Genomic DNA, 19643 nt, shown 5'->3' on the forward strand with positions numbered 1-19643 from the left:
TGTGCCTGGCTCGTGTCTAATGGAGGCTCAGTTCCCCGCACCCTGTGTCCAGCAGATTTCAGTAACCAGCCGGTCACACCTGTGTGCTCCGCGGAGCCTGAGCCAGGGCCGAGCGCAGCGCTCATTTCCATGGAAACGGCTGAGCGAGGACAGTGTGGCTTGGCCTGAGGTGTCAACACACACACAGTGTGTGCTCCATGCAGCAGCATTAAAGCACGGACAGTCGAGCTGTCCCCCCCCCCCCCCCCCTCTCTCTCTCTCTCTCTCTCTCTCTCTCTCTCTCTTCTCTTTTTCTCTCTGATATTTGTGGTAATTACAGAAAAGCAAAACATAAATTGCATCAAAAGGAGATTACAATAAAAAAGACTATGGTTACGGTATTTGCGGTCTTCCTTTGATTAGTGTCCTTTCCTGAGGCGGTCATCTGAAAACATGGGACAGAGTGTGGCGGTAGCAAGGTAGTCTTTTGGACTTTTCTCTCTCCCATTCAGTATTTTATGGCTGCCTGTCCTGTCCTCTAGCACTGTCACTCTCTCTTACCTCTTTTTATCTTGTGTTCTTTCACCCTGTCACTCTCTCCTTCTCTTCTTCTCTCCTTTTCTCTCAGTCTGTCAGTCTCTTTCATTGTTCTCACACTATCTCTCCAACTCAGTCTCTCTGTCTTGTTCTTCTCTCTCCTTCCTATCTCCATCTCTCCTTCTCCATCTCTTTCTCTCTCTCCCCCCTCTCTCTCTCACTTTTCTCTTTCGCTATCTCTCTCTGTATGTTCTTTAAAGCTGTTGAAGGATGCCAGCCTTCCCTATGTGCTGTGTGCACTGTCTATTTGACATGTGGTGCGTGGGCCTGACATCTGCCTTTATCGTGTGACAGGTTCACTCTCACCGAGCGCTTGCCTTCTGGAGATATTAACCATTGCAAAGAGAGAGAGAGAGAGAGAGAGTGGGAGAGAGTGGGAGAGTCAGGGGTAAACGAGCAAACCTGCTAACCGCTCCCGCGAGTTTCAGTCTCACAAAGAAAAACCGAGAAAGATGTCCATCAAAATGTGGTGAGATTTTGTCCCGTATGGGACGCCACATGTGCAGCTTAGGACCAGGACCAGAAGCACGAAAAGCCTCCTCACCCTTGCAGGACCACAGGGGCCACCCAGTGACCAGGCCTGTGTGTTTGGAGTAGTTGCTTTTTGTGCATTGGCTTCCCATGAATAGCATCCTCTACATCCTCTGCGGGCCCCATATATATATTGCACTTTTCACATCTCTCTTGATTTCCATGAATACTTCATATACTGTGGCATGACACTGTGCTCAGACACGGCTGTTTCTCAGATATTTACGATGGCTAGTTATGGTAAAGCTTAAGCTATATATTTTGAATTTCACATTTACATACAGCTCACTTATGCTAACTCACTTAGATGGTTGTCCACAGCTAGGAAGCATCGAGAAGACAACAGTTTTTATTAGTAATGGCTCTTTGGAAATTCAGTTTAAAATGTAATGTGGGATGTTCTGCTAATTGATACAAGCATACAAATATACTTACATATATTAATACAAGCTAATTATCACAAGCTACTGTGTATAATTTACGTGCTTTGCATACAACTCTCATATTCGTAAATGTTTTCGAGAGGCTGTCCAGTGTGTGCAAAGTTTTCAGTTTGCTGTTTATCTCACGAGACGTTAGCAGTTAGCCCTTCCGTACCGTTTGCATTTGCAAACCATACAGTCCATTAACCCAGTGCAGCAGTTCTCTGTAATGATGAGCAAACTAAATGGCGGGGCCGACTCGGCACCCCTTTCAAGCCATAGACCTCCACGGCAAAAGTCATCAGCATCAATCCGTCACCTCCCTGACTGGCAGTGTGAGGCTAGGGGGGCCCAGGGGCCCGGGGCCCGCAGGGGGCATGAGGAGCACACGCAGCCGTGATGCCCTGAGAGACAAACACAAGGCGGGCAGAGATAGAGTCGGCCCCCGTCTGCCATTCCAGCACACACTGCAGATTAGGCTGGCATCGGGCTCCTGCTGCAGTGAGCAATGACGTCATCGGCACACACACACACGCAAACACGCGCGCACACAGCCCTCCCTTCTTAACGCTAGCTCACTCTCAGAGCTGGCTCCTCATTCATCTTGGTGAGCTGTCACAAAGGTGTAAGGCAAGGTATACGTGTGTGTGTGTGTGTGTGTGTGTGTGTGTGTGTGTGTGTGTGTGTGTGTGTGTGTGTGTGTGTGTGTGTGTGTGTGTGTGTGTGTGTGTGTGTGTGTGTGTGTTTGTGCGTGTGTGTGTGTTTGTGCGTTCGTTTCTGCCTGATCAGGATAAAGCAGCAGTCACATGCGGCTGCAGCCTGCTGCTATGAAACAGAGAGACAGCCAGCAGGAACTCTTTTTAGGAAGGAGAGGGGAAAAAATCGTTCAATCTTTCCGTCTCCCTCTTTTTCCATCTCTCTCCTGCAAAATGTTCCCCCACACCCGCAACCCTCCAAACGGGCCTGAATTAATCTATGGCCTCATTTCCATATAACCCAGTAAGCATCTGTCAAAACGTTTTAAGTGTGAGACTCACACAGGAGTGGGCAATCTCGTATGGGGCTGCATATATCTCTCTCTCTCTCTCTCTCTCTCTCTCTCTCTCTCTCTGTAGAGGAGTCGGACCACGTCACTGCCTGTCTGTCTGCTTACTTACCTGCTGAAGGTGCAGGTGTTTCACTCCCTGTGTGGGTGTGACGGCAGGGCAGCCATGGAGAGAGAGGGGAGGTGGGGTTGGAAGATGTGGCTGTTTTGTTGCATGAAGGGTTTTTAATGCGTGTGAATTCATCACAATACTGTGTGTTTCCTCAACGTATGAACTCACTCTTGTGAATATATTTTTTATATTTGTGTGTGTGTGTGTGTGTGTGTGTGTGTGTTTTTGTTTTTTATGTTTGTATTCCTGTGGATGTGTGTGTGCGTTTTGTGGCATTGGGGGTGTATGACCATGTGTAGGTATCTGAATGAAGTAAAGATTGTGTTTGCCTGTCTATATACTTTATATCGGTTCTTATGTTGTGTGTGTGTGTGTGTGTGTGTGTGTGTGTGTGTGTGTGTGTGTGTGTGTGTGTGTTTGTAGGGCGGGTAGGGGGTTTAGGAAAATGAATGAAATACATTTTTGTATAGGCTACCTTATGTCGGTGTATATTTGATGCTATAGGAATGTTGAGAGTTTCCTTTCGCATCATCATGTTGGAAAGTCTGAATGCCTGTAGAGTATACGTATTTATATGTTAACACATGCATCAGAATGTAAGAGAGGAAACAGTGCACTTGCACTCCCTCGTGTCCTTGAAAGGACCAGACTTCACATGCAAGCCTATTGAGATTTATCCTCACAGCAAAGTGAGCCAAATAAAAGGAACCGATAAATATTTGAAAGAGAAAAAAAAAGGAATTAAAAACACCACAGTGCCGGGGGCGACGCACGTGTATGCTGGGAATCTGAGTTTTCCAAGTGGCTGTGTTTGCCAGGGATAAAAAGGCTCACATAGTCGCCCGTGACTGTACTGTACTGTATTGCAGACTTTTCCTGCCAGCCCAAATGAGTAGGGCTCTCTTGCTTGCCAACACGAGAGCATGTAGCAATGAAAGTGATGAGACTATACTGTATAGTTCACCTCTGCTGTGGCCTCCTCTCTCACAGTCACCTTGCCAGCTCCCAGCCCTGGAAAAGAGAAGCATCCACATGGTGAGAAGTTGACTGTTGCTCGCGCTCGTTCGTGATCTTTTTGAAAGTTTAATATATGCAGCCAGCCAGAGAGCACTGTCGCAGTCAGCCGCATGATGGGCTGGAGCCTGATTTTTGCCAAACACGGCTCAGGCGAAGGGAGCGTTGCAAATCCCCTTGCCCTTTTCCCTCCTTTTTCCCCTCCTCTTCTTCTTTTTTTTTTGAACTGTAAGAGTACGCTGGTATTTCACATTGCCTGCGGTGACACTGCACTAAAGCATTACACTGGAGAATGTGACAGCAGTGGCACAAAAAAAGTCTTCATGTTTGAACAAACAAAGCTCATGTTTGGATGGGTCGGTTTGTTTTAGTGGACGACCACTAATGAGTTGAGCAGTGTGCCTCCGCGTTTGGACATCTGGGCGAGACCAAAAAGAGTGAGCTTGTCTTGAGATACCTTCGTGAAACAGGTATCATATTTGAGCCCAGACTACTTCTTGTCTCAGCGCAATTGCGTCCTGCGGGGCTCGTCATGTATTTTTTCTTTCTTTTGTGGCTAATAAGCATTTGATTATATCTCATTAAAGTTGCATTCACAGCGCTCAATTGACTTCACCCCTGTGAGTCAATAGCCCTTTTTTCACATCCAGAAAGAGCTCTAATTGCAGCCCAAACACGAGGGGTAGGAAGGATTCCCAGCCTATTTCGTCTTCCTGTCTTCTCCAAAGTCGGAGGGTGAGGGAAGCATGCTGTGTTTGCGGCCCTTAAGTCTGATAGCCCCCTTTGAGGTGTGTGTGGGAGCAGTAGTGTGTTGTGTCATGTGGCGTCGTGTTTTTTGTTTGCATTTCTGAGCGTGTGAGCGTGTGTGTGTGTGTGTGTGCGTGTGTGTGTGATCCAGTAATAATTATTACACACCTTCGGCCGAGGACAGCAGGTAGCTCTTTTTCCCTGCTTAATTAGGACGTGGCGACGCCAAGCATATGTAGCCCGCCATCGTGCCTCGAGCCTCGTGTCATTTCATTAGCATCTCTAACAGATTCCTAATGCCCCACGTACCTGCTGTGAAAGCACACCAGTGGTGCCGGGCAGCTCCTGGCACAATAAAATCAGATCAGCACACTGGACCTGTTGGGGCAATCACTTGTCCTTATTAGGCCACACTCTCTCTCTCTCACACACACACACACACACACACACACACACACACACACACACACTCTTTCGTTACATGTGAGAGGAGACCATCATTGACCAGCAAATGTTGACCTTTAATGTACATATTGAAAAAAACTTTATCTACAGGCTGTTAGCCTTTTTCTGTAGTGTGTGGTATGTTTTCTTCTGTTTCCATGGAAACAAGGAAGAATACGAAATTGCTCAGGCAGTTCAGATATCTTTGACTTTCCTTCCCTCCCTCTCTCTGACTAAACTCATGCAAGTTTTTTTTTCTTCTCTTTTTTCGATAGATAAACTACTTCCAGCTCAGTCATTCAGGGCAAAGAATGTTTGTAATGCTAATTAGCAGCATAGTAATGATTGTGTCCGACTTTAAAATGACACGATCAAAGCGGTGGATGGCAAATGAGGCTTCGTCTGTGCATGAGACGGTACAGAAGGATACAAGCCCAGTACGCCACTGCCGCCCTCTGAAAGAGAGAGAGAGAGAGAGAGAGAGCAAGTGAACAGCAGGGAGATAGAGAGAGAGAGGGGGGAAGAGAGAGACAGAGGGGGCTGCTGTTCTGTGAGGTAGCCAATTAAATTATTTTAAATAAACATACAGTCTTATTGCCTTGGGGAGTCCTTTTGTGCACTTTCTTAAGCGCACTGATCTAATGAAGAATAATGATGTACTTGTGTAACACTTAGCACATTAGAAAGGCGCGTTCCCGCTCACATGGCGCACAAGCAGAATTAAGGGGAGCGCTGGTTTACAAAACAACCTTAGTCCACCAGGACGTGTCTTCTGTTTCAGTTTTTGCCATTCGGGAGCTCTGAACCCAGCCAACTCTGGCCACCATTGGGAAATAAGCAATGCCACAAGCACTTCTGAGCAAGAAGATGTCACCGGCCTAGCTCAGGGACGGACTGTTGTTGTCTCTAAAAGCTGGACTGTGCCGGTGTTTTTCCTGCCCAGAAGCTTGCGCCTCCCATGCGAGATCTTAATAATTAATGCTGTTTTCAACACTTCTTCTCACTCTCGTTCTTTTGTTTGTGTGTGTTTGTGTCTCTCTTGTTGCAGTCCTGTTTGGACAGTTTGTGTTGTTCCAAACCTCCCTCAATGACGTGGTGGACATCTACGACGGACCCACTCAGCAGTCTCCTCTGCTCTCCTCACTGTCAGGCTCGCACTCAGGTAAACCTTGCCATCCCACATATAGATCGATGGACACACACACACACACACACACACACACACACACACACACACACACACACACACACACACACACACACACATTGTTTTCACATATATAGATGCACATACATGTAAAGTTAGTAATCAAGGATCTTTGATGTAAACATGTAGACTATTAATCACAATTAATCACAAACACTCACAAATACTACACTCACACACACTCAGGTGCACACAGAAACTTACACAGACTCACACACACACACACTATAACACTCTAAACATACACACATACATGCACATGCATGCATATACAAGACAAGACTTGGACCAACTGGTTGCATTTTTCTGTCATGTAAAAGTCACTCCAGACTCCCTGAGGCTCTTAAGCCCCTGCAGCTAGCAGCCATACTGTATGTAGTACCCCGTCCTTTAATCCCCATGGCAACCAGTGAGGGACTCTGCAAGGGGCATGAGAGCAGACATCACACACAGTGTATTTGCAAACACAGACACAAGCATGGACATTAAAATGTGCCTCCTCATATCTTTTGTAGTTTCAAGGGGCCTGGCAGAAGTCCATCTGGACACTTACTGTAATCACAGGTCTTTGGCAATAGAGCTCTGACTTGGTCTTTAGAGAAGCAGGCACCTAAGATGACCTCCCTCAAATGTAATGGCCCTCTCTGATGGAAGGGACAGATAAACATGTCCAAAATTTTAACAACGATTTTGCTTCCACAAAGGCCTCTACAATGCTTAAGGCAGATGCTGTATCATCAGTGTGTGTGTGTGTGTGTGTGTGTGTGTGTGTGTGTGTGTGTGTGTGTGTGTGTGTGTGTGTGTGTGTGTGTGTGTGTGTGTGTGTGTGTGTGTGTGTGTGTGTGTGTGTGTGTGTGTATGTGTGTGTGTGTGTGTGTGTGTGTGTGTGTGTGTGTGTGTGTGATAAAGGGAGGGAGAGGGAGAGAAAGTGAAATGACAGAGAAATTACACCCTTCCCAGAGTGCACCTCATCATTAGGACCACTCTTAACCAGGCCCAGAGAGCGGGCAGGAGGACGAGTGCGGATGAAAAGCTGTTGGAGCTGTTGAAAAGATGGAGAGGATCCGAGAGCGGGGTGAAACGGGGGTTGGTGAGCGATCAATAGAGAGACAGGCGGCCCTTATCAAAGCCTCTACCCCTCACGCTTCTTCATATCCAAACGCAAGCACTTGATTGAATTTGCCCATGAAAAGGCTAAAGAGACGAGAGCGAAAACACAAGGAGTAGGGGCAGATCAAAGCCACAGGGTACCAAGAGCCTTCTCGTCCAGTGGACACCAACGTGTGATCCTAAGTGGTTCGGGCAGCACGAAAGGAGCAGGGTCCACGAGAGAGAAAAAAAAAACTCCAACATCAGCATCACAACATCCATGAAACAATGATGTCATGCGTCTCTGTCTTTCTTTGTGTTTTCTCTCCGGCTCTAGGGGAGTCTCTTCCTTTGAGCACAGGGAACCAGATCACCATCAAGTTCAACACCGTGGGACCAGAGACGGCCAAGGGATTTCACTTCGTCTACCAAGGTATGCCTGTGGACCACTAGCTGCCACCAGCACAGTACCATTCTTAAGTGTACCAGTCTAAGTGTCAGGCAGAGAACCCCCTTAATGAAGCTGATGATATGAAGTATTAGTAAAATAAATGTGAACATTAAAACGGCACAACATTCACAGCTCTTTATCGGTATGCTACATAGTTCAGTATAGGTCTGTTGATCACTTGGGTAATGTTTAACTAATGTCTAACTGGGGTTTCTGTGTGTAGAAAGATGCAAATGTAATTACTGTAAGCAATAGTTGAAGAGATAGTTGAAAAAACACAGAAGAGTACATGTAGTTAAGCTGGTTCAGAATGTTCTAGACATTTGTAAAAGCAATCCACAATTTTCTTTTCAGTCTACCAGCCCCCACCCCAGAGGTTTGGTAGAGCTTTTCTTGTCAGCTATCTGTTGACGATGCTTACCAGCTGAAAACCCGTCAGTTCAGCACTATCCGACGCATGATGCTGTTCTGCTCAGCAAATGTTTCAAATATCCAGGGAAATGGTTTCTCTTTTTTCCCCCAGAAAAATAAATAAATAAAAAAAGAAATGATCAAGCTTCTTATAACTCTGCAGAGAGAGAGAGAGAGAGAGAGAGAGAGTGGGGGAAAAGTACCATGAGTTCCTCTCTAAATCTCCTCAAAGCAGTCTGTCGGGACCATGCGGGTAGGAAGTGTCAACGTCCCGCAGTGTGGCACTGTTTTGGAAATGTGCCAAAACCCCCCTCGTCTCTGCTAGCCGGCCGAGTTGAGTTGCGTATGCAAAGCTCCCTAAACGCCAGTCTCCCGACGCCTTCGCCTGATTCGTGCGTCTTTACAGTAGCTGAAGGACTGGAGGCCAGTGTTAAGCCTAACCAGCTGCACCTCCATTGTAAAAGCACAGAGGAGGGATGGGGCTGCCATTTTGTACAGCTCTTAACCACCTAAATGCATTGACACTGTTGGAGAGAGAGAGAGAGAGAGACTCAATGTGCTTTATCATTCATTAGTTTTTAAAGTGTGCTTCGTGTTTCTCAAGGTTGTACACCGCATTCTCAGCATTAGACCCTCATGTGATTTATGTATTTTCAATAGATGAAAGCCACTGAGCGTGAGCGAGCTTCTCATGTCCATTTTAAACGCACATTTTCACTGCATCACGAAACTCAAGTCTTTAGCCCTCTCTGAACAGCTATCAAACCAAAGATGTGTCACCAAAACGCAGAGATTGCAGCCAGCCAAGGCTGAGGCAAATTGCTCTCGCACAACAACACTATGGAGTCCTTTTTTTCCCCGAGTCTCTCCTGTCGGCTAAGCCAAATGAAAAGCGCTGAAGTAATGGCTGCTCGCAAGCTCAAATTATGGTTATGGGCGCCTCGCAGCAGCAAACATGTTGGAAACAAGGATGATGGCAGTCACACACTTTGGCTAACAGTCCAGTGTGGCTCTCAAGCATTTGGAGAGTGTGTCCAGATTTGTTTTCTTATTGGGTAGCATCACTGAAGCAGAACACTGTAAGACTGTAAAACTGTGAATTGAATGAATTGTCAACTTGCTCTAATTGTGTCTCCAGAGCTATTCCGAATTAAAATAAATAGCAGATCTCTTGAGTTTGGTGTAGTCCACAGTGCTTTTGCTGTGATGGTGAAGCCATATTGAAGAAACCAAATCTGCATTAGATTACTGCATCATGCAGTAAAGTAATTACAAATTGTTTTTAAGCAGCCAAGTCATCACTTTTTAAATAATAGAGTATTTTAGGGAAGTTTCAGTCAGGTGTTTGATCTAATCACAGACAGTACAAAACATCCACTAGCAAAAACAGTCAAATATCTTAAACATTTTGCTGCTACCAGAAGGGTCTTATTGTTATTCTCTTGCACCTGTGTGCTGTAATTGACACAATTGACCACAGCAGCATATGGAAAACTGAGCTGGTCTCTCTGAATGTTACTCTTCAAGATGTGTAAAGTACTTTGAATTGCTTTGTGTGTGTGTGTGTGTGTGTGTGTGTGTGTGTGTGTGTGTGTGTGTGTGTGTGTGTGTGTGTGTGTGTGTGTGTGTGTGTGTGTGTGTGTGTGTGTAGCGGGGTGTAGTTTTAGCACTGTCCAATTAGGTGTAGGATTTTCAACACCTTTTGTCGTCCTCTAAAACTTTGTCCTCAGCGGTGCCACGCACAAGTGCCACCCAGTGCAGCTCAGTGCCCGAGCCACGCTTCGGCAAGCGCATCGGGAACGACTTTGCTGTGGGTGCGTCGGTGACATTTGAGTGTAACCCTGGCTACACCCTCCACGGCTCCTCGGCCATCCGCTGTGAAGCAGTGCCCGACACCCTGGCACAGTGGAACGACTCCTTACCCACATGTGTCGGTAAGATATGCATCAACATTTGTATTTCAGACATTCTATTGACAATATTGTGGGTATATACACAGTATATGTACTGTAACAATGCACATTTGTTGTTAAGTATGACACCTTTAACTATAATGTAACATTGTAAGATTATTGTGAAGTACTGGTTAGCAGCATTTTATACAATTCAACATTATTCAATTACTGCAAAATACTGTTTAGTAGCATTGTTATAAACCAGTGTACAGTGGACCAAACAATCAATTGGAATAGGACTGTGTCACGCTTCAAACATCTGCTGCTAGTAGTGCTATCCCAGGAAAATAGAAGAGTGACTACTCAATGCTCCTGCCAGGAATACCGGTAACACTGAGAGAGAAAAGAGGAGATAAATTGAACAGTGTGAGAGAGAGATACAGAACAGCGAAACATAACGTGTCACCAGGAGGCTTCAGCCACCCCGAGCTGTCAACCTTTTTGGCCTCGGAGACAGAGAGGGTTGATTAGTGTTGCGTTTGCCAGCTCCGTCCAGTGCCCACGGTTGCAGCTCCTCGCCTGGAGCGCCTTAATGCAAACAGGCCAGACGTTTCCCCTCCCGCCGCCCGTCCACTCGAGTGAGCGGGGCTTTAGGAGCGCTGGGCGTGGCCGGGGGGGGAATGTCCTGATGAGCACGCCAGCTCATGCACTCTCTGCCATCCTCAAAGGCCCAACAACAACGTCTGTGTTAATGTCCATGCAGGCCACTTGTAAGGAAATAGCAAACAAAATATTCCTGTGTCTTAACACGTTGCTCTTTTGTCATAATGCAAGTGATATAAAGTGTTGAATTAGACCATTTTGGATTTCTTGGAGCACTCCACTACAATATTCGTCCAGTATGTCAAGCAAATAAAACAATCACCAAGCTGACATTTAAGATGAATATAGATACACTGTATGTGCACGAATGGTTCAAGCAAGCCAAACCTATATGGTGTTTAGTTACAGTGCACTTGTCTGAGCTGTACAGGAACAAAGGTAATGCTCTTTTCTGTCATTATTTGCTGGCCAGCAGGGTGTTGTCTGGATGAAAGGTTAGGAATCCATTCTGATTACTAGGACCCCTGCTGCATTCTATCAGTGCTAAAATATGAATGAGCCTGAAATTGCTCTGAACTGTTTTTGTTCAATAATTTACCACCCGACACAGATATATTGAGCTGGCTTCCACATACTTCTCCATCTCTCTCTCCCTCTTTCTCTCTCTTTCTCTCTCTTTCTCTCTCTCTCTCTTTCTCTCTCTCTTTCTCTCTCTCTCTTTCTCTCTCTCTCTATCTCTCTCTCTCTCTCTCTCTCTCTCTCTCTCTCTCTCTCTCTCTCTCTCTCTCTCCCCCTCCCCACTGTGTACTCAGATGTACGCCAGCCATTTCCTCTCCAATATAAGACATCAATCATTATGTCCCAACCTGCTCTTAGTTGTTTAAACAAAGTGATTGGCGTTGACCTCTAGATTATCCTGTTGTCCTTGACAGATAGCATCAGACCCTTACAGAGAGGAGGAGGGTGTGTGTGTTGGGGGCGGGGGGGGCTGGGGGCGGGGGTGTCCTGGCAGCATTAGATATCAGGCCAAGCTTTTTATATTGACAGATTCGCTCGCAAGCCTCCTGTGGTATGGGAGACAATAGTTGGCAGCGCTTCAACAAACAAGAGGAAATTGCTTAACCGAGCCTCTCTACTGGGAGAAAGGCAAAATGTCACACCTTTTTTCCCCCTCCTTTTTTTAGAGCCGCTGACATTATTCTGTGTCCTTTTAAAATGTGTCATACCCAAATCAAAAGGAATGTGTGAGTTTATGTGAAGGCATTTAAGCGATAAGCCCTGGCAGGCCCCTTTTGTTGGACTAAGCGGTTTATGGATGTCGACGGCGTCCGCTTTAGTCAAACCTCATCTCCCTGCCACTTTGGCCGACACGTGACGACAAGGCAGGCGTCCTTGACAGCTTTGTTGAAACAAAAAATAAAAAAAGCCAACCTGTGTTTTCGAGTTATGAATCATTGCTCACCAAGGATGTGGGCTTCAGACTAAAATAATTTGTAATAGCTGTTTTCATTTGCCATTTGTAAAGAGTGAAGCCTTTCATAAAAGTGCAGTCCTTGATCCAGGTAAGAGATTGAATCAAATCATTACCTCTTCCTTCAGTAATCCTGAGGTAACATTGTTGATGGGCTGAAATAGAGTATGACTCAGGTCAAGACACTGTGTTGGTTTATTTGTGTGGAGTATAGTCCAGGACTGTACCTTTAACCCTTCAAGGCTGAAATATGATTATTAACATCCAGCCCATATGGGTTTGTGTTTTTTTCCTCTATTTCTCTTTTTCCCAGTGCCATGCGGAGGGGTGTTGACATCACGCAAGGGGACCATCCTGTCCTCAGGTTACCCCGAGCCCTACGACAACAACGTGAATTGCGTGTGGAAGGTCTCGGTGCCCGAGGGGGCCGGAATCCAAGTAAGCAAGACAGAAAGCTGTTTGAAGTCCTGCAAATGAAATGTTTGAGATGAAACGTATCGGTAACATGAACAAAAAAAAAAGTTTAGAAACTTTGAATAATAAAGAGAATTCTTAATGTCCTTTGCATTATGAATGCCGATGATGTTTAATCTAGAGTGGTGAGAGAGTATGTTTTTGAACTTCCCTGTCTTTCTTTTCTTTGCCTTGCTAGTCTCTGTGTTGATATCATTATTTTATGTGTTGATATAGAAAAATGGACAAGAATCTCTCCTTCATGTAATTCATGTTGCCTTCTGTGTGTTGCTTCACATGTACAACTGAAGTGCTGCTATGTTAGTGATGGTTTCTAACTTTCCACTCCATCTACTCTAAGATCCAGGTAGTGAGTTTTGCGACTGAGCATAACTGGGATTCCCTGGAGTTCTATGATGGTCCAGACAGCAATGCTCCAAGACTAGGAAGCTATTCAGGTAAGGCTTTGGGTATAGCTCACTTTAAAAATGTAAAGCCAGTGTTGAGCAAGAAATGAGAGAAAGAAGTTTGTTGTTGTTGATGTTGTTGTTTGTTGCTTCGGGGTGTGCTCAAACAAACAAGCTCACCTGGATCCCCTAAGTACAGCGTCTAGACCAGATTGCGAATGAACGCTACCTTTCTCTTTCTACCTGTCTCTTTCACCACAAATACACTAATTAACCAATCACTGGTGTGCCCCCGCATTACCACAAACACGGTCCATGTTTTCAACACCAATTGAATTCCCTCCTCCCCCCCCGCAAGATTGCAAGACAGGAGGTTAGTCACCCTTTCATTTTGCAATCCTTTGTTAGTAAACAAAAGCCCTTGCTCAGGTACATTGATTGTGTGTGTGTGTGTGTGTGTGTGTGTGTGTGTGTGTGTGTGTGTGTGTGTGTGTGTGTGTGTGTGTGTGTGTCAGCCGAGGCTGTCAGCGGTACCACCGGGTCCCATGTCTCCACAGGCAGGTGTTGAGGGGGCGGGAGGCCTGTAATGAGGAGCACCTATGGAGGCCAGACCTTTATCAGCACGACAGCGACACGCCAGTCAGCCAGCCACACTGTGTGCCAGCGCTGCCTGTTTTCTGTCTGCCACTTCAGTGATAGGCTCCTGAGCCGCTGAGAACAATAGCCCAGTAATTGAGCAGGAGCCGACGTAGAGGCCGTGTAGTCGTTGTTTTCCCCTTTAACCGGGTTTTACGACTTGTATTCAGGACGTTGTATAAAAAGTGAATAGCCGCACACACCATTAACTCCAAAATGTAAACTTTTATTGCTAACGTTTCTGCTATTTGCCTTCTTTAGGGCAATGATGCCCTCTCTACCCTGGAGACTGCGGCTATTCGTTTTTATGCATTCTCACAATGCTGGCCAGCACCTCTGTCTATTGGGTGTGCGTCCGCTCTGTCTTTATCTCTTTTTTTTATATACAGGGCTTTAACTCGAAAGTTGATGAAAGTTTAATGAAAGTTAAACCTGACATTCATAAATAGGTGAAACCAGGGGACTCTGGGAAATTGTTGCTGAGATACTCAGCAGTCTTACCTAACCTTTGTTGTGGGTGCTACAGGAGTATGTGAAAATAATTGCTAGTTTCTGAGGTCTGTAATGTCACAATTGTGTTTATAAAACCTAGTCGTGATTTATTGTCTCTTTTCACTCTTAACACCTGCTTTTAACAACACCTCTGTTACTCGCGCACACACACACACACACACACACACACACACACACTTGATTTTTAACTTCTCCGTAACACATTTACCACTTTTATGAGGTGAGTGTTTTTTTTTTTTTTCATATGAAAGCGTTGCAGGGAGCTCGTGAAAGATTTTGACTGGCGCACGAGGAGTAATAAACCTCCAGCCTCATTCACTGCTCTGTGTGTTTATGTGTGTGTGTGTGTGTGTGTGTGTGTGTGTGTGTGTGTGTGTGTGTGTGTGTGTGTGTGTGTGTCTTTCCAGGGACGACCATTCCCCCGCTGCTGAACACCACCTCCAACAACCTGTACCTTAACTTCATCTCCGACATCAGTGTGTCGGCGGCAGGTTTCCATCTGGAGTACACAGGTAAGGGCGGAGGCGATGGAGCAGCAACCTGCTGTTTGCACCTGCGCTCAGGGTCAACCACCCCCCAACACACACACACACACACACACACACACACACACACACACACACACACTGGGCAAGCCTCCACCTGTGCTCCTAGGCCCCAGAAAAGCAGTAAAGCCTTGATTGCATGGACCAGATGCTAGGCACAGTCGTGTAATTCCATCGATCAGATCGGCCTTGTGTTCGAGCTAGCAGGAGCAAACTCATCAGGTCAAAACAGGTTGATCTCCCAGAAGGAAAAGACACACATACACACACACACTCTCTCTCTCTCTCTCTCTCTCTCTCTCTCTCTCACTCACACACACTCTCTCTCTCACACACACACACACTCTCTCTCACACACACACCCCTACACCTGTCTCTTCAATATATTTATAGATGCTGCTCCGTTTGCGGAGAAAGCGAAAAGTTTTGCTTTACCTTCTTCCTCACCCAGGGTTTTTGGTTCTTTTGGTGGAATTTTCTCTGAGTCGTGTCAGAAAAGAGAGAGGGTTTGATTCCACCTCCCCTTGTCGCTCAGTCTTTTCACAGATGAAGAGAAAGAAGTTGCCTCTTCTGTGAATGTTCTGCTATGCTGTAGAGCAAACAGGATTTTGAATGGGAAGAGGATGTTTAATAGTTTATCATCTGGAATGACTGTTTTTGTGCAGAAACTTTTCGTGTGTGTGTGTGTGTCTGTCTGTCTGTGTGTCTGTCTGTGTGTCTGTCTGTGTGTCTGTGTGTGTGAAAGAGAGAGAGTGTGGGTTTGAGAACATCTCACTTCTTACAAGGTCGTGCCTGTACTGATAAAATTGAAATATGTTATGCTGGTTTAATGGCCTTGTCAAACTCCAAGCACTTTTGCAACATGAAGGATATAATGTATACACCGCAGACACATACTGTGTTGATGTACAGTTCATTTTAAATTATTTCAGCCACTGATTTGTAATGTGTATGTTTATTTGTGTTGTGACTCATATCATACCAGTATCAATAAAGCATCTACCCATCTATTGGTAGTGTTATCATAGTCCTCCACACTGTTCTCTTGGGGTTTCTCTGTGTATTTCTGAGAGTCTGACAAGTAGAAACTGGGTCAGGTTGATGTCAAACTCCCATTCCCCTTTGTCTCGCCAGCGATTGGTTTAGAATCCTGCCCGGAGCCTCAGACGCCCAACTATGGCATCAAACTAGGTGACCGCTACATGGTGGGGGATGTTGTCCAGTTTCAGTGTGAGCAAGGATACTCTTTGCAGGTAAGGCTGCTCATAATTAGCCACCTTTTTTGTCAAAAATCCTCTAAATGCATGATGGTCAATGGAGGTTGTCTTGTTTCACTCTAGGGGAATGCGTACATAACATGCATGCCAGGACCTGTGAGAAGATGGAACTACCCAGTGCCACTCTGCCTAGGTAAGACCTCATTTTGATCATATATATTGTAGGCTATGGATTCTGAGTGTTTTTGTTTATAAAATGCTAGTTTCATCTCAAATCTATCTGACAATTCACATGGTCCATCTATCAGCCAATATTTTGTGGTAATCAATTGATTACCACAAATGCATTTAAAATCCATTCATTAGTGTATGTATGAATCCATGGCCACTACACAAAAAAGTTCTACTCAACTTTTGCATTGATTTGGGTCTGTTGTAAGCACACTCTGATTTTCCAAGTGGCAGAGACAGTGCTATTTTTATCATTCCAAAGGAAAGCCAATCAAGAGAGCACAAGCATGAGCTACTCTGTGAAGTGAGTGAGTGAGTGAGTGAGTGAGTGAATGAGAGAGAGAGAGAGAGAGAGAGAGACAGACAGTACTTCATGACTTGAAAATGGGCCTTTTGCTGGCTGGCTGTCTTGAGGCGACTGGCTGGCCAGCTGCAAATCCTGAAAAACCCAATTCAATTATTAACTCTCCAGCTGCGTACACACACATCATTTATGGAGGCCCCAAATCCCAAAAAAAGAACCTTCCCAGCCACTTCCTCCACATCCCACTTTCCTCAAAAGTGCTTGGATAATAACCTCAATTATACATAAGTGCAGTACATGTGTTGCAACTTTAAAATATGTTGGGATTCACCATCTCAAGTCCACTTGGGTGAATTAGCTGGACGGGATCCTTGGCAGAACATACGAGGTACTTTTGGACGTGACCAGTCATCGGCTGTCATGAATATATAAAAGCGTCTCTGCACACATCTTATAAGGCACATTTGGGACCATATGAGGCATCGCAGGGCTCAGATGTGTCGGCGCGTTCCAAAGAGCAAAGGACTGTATAAATTATAATTACAGCCCAGGCGGCGACAAGAAGACAAACCTGGCAACCCCAACTATATCCATTTACTGAGTCACATGAAATATTTGATAGATTTTTAGCAAGAACACAGCACTGTAAACAAAAATAATGAGCCTGATGCTAGATTGAATTTATTTATTTTATTCCCTTTTTTTTGGACAAAAATGAAGTAGCGTTGCCAAGGAGGTCCCTTTTGGTACGAATGCTGATAAGTCCATTTTTCGTTTACTTCTGTGCCAGTCCTCCTCGCCCCTCCTGTGAAAATATTTCAGTCTGACAATTTGGCAGCCAAGAGACAAAACAACAACAAGAACAGCCACCGCTCTCCTCTGGGTCCTCTCTGTCTTTCTGCCTCTTTCTTTTCTGGCCCCCTCCCTCATCCACCCCCTCTCTCTTTCTTTCTCTCTGTCCCTCTCTTTCTCAGTCTCTCTGTTCCATCACTCGTCTTTGTCACCCTCTCTCGTTCTGTAGTCTGTCTATCTCTCCATCTCCCTCCCTCCCTCTCCTCTTCTCACTTTGTCTCAGTCGAGTGGATGATGGGTATTCTCCTTGACTGATGCATCTCATGTGCCAGAGGGTTCGCCTCCCCTGGTCCCCCCCACTGTGGCGTCCACATGACCAGTGTTTTGGAGGTCTGTGCTGGGCGTGTGTGTGTGTGTGTGTGTTTAGGTGGGGTGGGGTGGGGTGGGGTGGGGGGGGGTGGCGGTGGGCAGTTGGGACTCACGCTAGAGCTTCTCTCCCACTGAGACTCACGCTCCACAGTGTGAGCGCATGACTTTGCGTTTGCACTTCTGCCAGTACTCAGTCGCTTCAAAAACGTTTTTTTCATCAAAAAACCCTGTACTCATCGCTTGGGATGGCTCCCCCCTACGCTCTAGGGATTGGCTGTTTTGCGTCTGTTTTTGTCCCTGGCTCATTTGAAGGTGTGCTCACATTATATACCGTACGTTTTTTTTTTTTTCATTTTGTTGTTTTTATGCAATCGCTTGTTTGTTTGTTTACTTGTTTGTGTTTGTTTGCCAAAGAGCACATGTGGTCCTCCTGCTCATGCCCCCTCTTAATTAAATCAAAAGTTTTCAAAACCAAATAAAAGAAAACTTTTTCGCTTGATCATGTTAAAATGAAAGTCATAAAAGAACTGTGAAACACGATGAATTTGTTGTGCAATAATTTAATCTTCACCTCAGTGTCAGTTTCACAAATAAAATCATAACAGAGACAGGAACAGTCCCAAAAGAGACCTGGCCGAATCCAGGTTGTTCAGTGTGCCTTGTGTGGTAGGCCTTGATTATCCAGAACCCGGTTCTCACAGCGGAAGCCCTCTCCCTCTTGCTCTCCCCAGACAACGACTTCCACTTCTCTGTCGGACGCAGTGTCCATTAAACTAATCTATAATTCAGGCACAGAGTTCTAGAGCCTATTATTGCATTTTGCAAATCTTTCGAGATAAAAATCGCTCGATTAATGAACCCAGATGCCCTTCCTTCCCTTCAACCCTGGCTGATTAAATTAAACGGATGTTATTTGATCGGCCCGTTGGGAGATAGCAAGGGTAATAGACCACATGAGGGGAGATGATGATTTATATTTCAAAGGATCGTGCAGGTCAGAGAAGGGTTGCAAAATTTGGCCCTGACATGCTGAAATGAGTGTGTGTGTGTGTGTGTGTGTGTGTGTGTGTGTGTGTGTGTGTGTGTGTGTGTGTGTGTGTGTGTGCGCGCGCGCCCGCGCGCGTGTGCATGCGTGTGTCTGTGTGTGTAGATGTGTGTATATAAATATATGCATAGCCTATGCCCTTGTCTGTGTGCATGAATGTGCTCATGGCTGCATGTGTGTGTGTGTTCTATCTCCTCAGCTCAATGTGGCGGGTCCATGACTGAGGTCAGTGGTGTGATTCTGAGCCCTGGGTTTCCTGGCAACTATCCCAGCGGACTGGACTGCACCTGGACCGTCAAACTGCCCATCGGCTTTGGTATGTGAGCTCTCTCTCTCTCTCTTTCTCTCTCTATCTATCTGTCTCTCTCTCTCTCCATCTCTCTTTCTGACACTCCTCCACATCCAGCTTGACCGACACCAAAGAATGATAAAACATGCACTTCCACTCTCCACCAACAGGTGCTATCTTGCCAAAATGTCACATAAATCCTGTGAATACATCACGAGACAAGGGAGCATGGTAATAACCCACAGATTATGCATGCACACTCAGCCGAAGGCAGTGTGTGTGACATAGCATAACACCTTAGCCATGTCGAGCCTCCCTAGTCATAAGACCCGACTAGTGTTTCTCTGAAAAGCTAATGTTGAGGTTATGTAACTGTCTGATCTTGCATCATTGCAAATCAAGTTATTTTGCCAAACTGTCATGCACAAATGCATTGAACTTGGTAAAAGTCCCTCTTTAATAGTTTATATCAGACTTTAGAAGATGCTCGGAGGTGCAGGACAGAGTTTGATTGTGTACTGTGGTGCATCTAAGTTGGAATGACTTTCAGATGACACCTTGTTTGTCATATCAGCAATTTTCATTTGAATGGCCAAATCGGGGAACTCCAGAGACCAATAAAAGTGCTACTCCCACAGATGTTAGCAACATAAATTTCCCTTACATCCATTCATGTATGTATGTGTGTGTGTGTGTGTGTGTGTGTGTGTGTGTGTCAGTGTTTGAAAGCACCAAGGACACATCCTTCTCCCTGGAGTTTGTGTATGGTGTGAAGGAAATAGATGGCTGGCGATAGAATGAAAGCCGTTTGATCCATCTGCATT

The 19643-nt window shown here is 45.5% G+C and overlaps 1 protein-coding gene across 1 annotated transcript in view; it reads left to right on the plus strand.

Annotated features, from left to right (window-relative positions):
* The window catches only part of csmd3b (CUB and Sushi multiple domains 3b), a 390727-nt gene that overhangs the window by 284601 nt on the left and 86483 nt on the right, over positions 1-19643 (plus strand). Inside the window, exons 32-40 of the mRNA XM_076302106.1 lie at positions 5940-6053; positions 7525-7620; positions 9780-9983; positions 12332-12456; positions 12833-12929; positions 14435-14539; positions 15707-15825; positions 15913-15982; positions 18730-18846. Of these exons, the coding sequence (XP_076158221.1) occupies positions 5940-6053; positions 7525-7620; positions 9780-9983; positions 12332-12456; positions 12833-12929; positions 14435-14539; positions 15707-15825; positions 15913-15982; positions 18730-18846 (1047 nt within the window). The remainder of the gene's footprint in view (positions 1-5939; positions 6054-7524; positions 7621-9779; positions 9984-12331; positions 12457-12832; positions 12930-14434; positions 14540-15706; positions 15826-15912; positions 15983-18729; positions 18847-19643) is intronic.

Source organism: Alosa pseudoharengus, unplaced genomic scaffold, assembly GCF_046254945.1.
Source record: "Alosa pseudoharengus isolate Yale_2024_CS ecotype anadromous, Long Island Sound unplaced genomic scaffold, YU_APseudo_1.1 YU_APseudo_1.1_scf_23, whole genome shotgun sequence".
NCBI classification, from domain to species: domain Eukaryota; kingdom Metazoa; phylum Chordata; class Actinopteri; order Clupeiformes; family Clupeidae; genus Alosa; species Alosa pseudoharengus.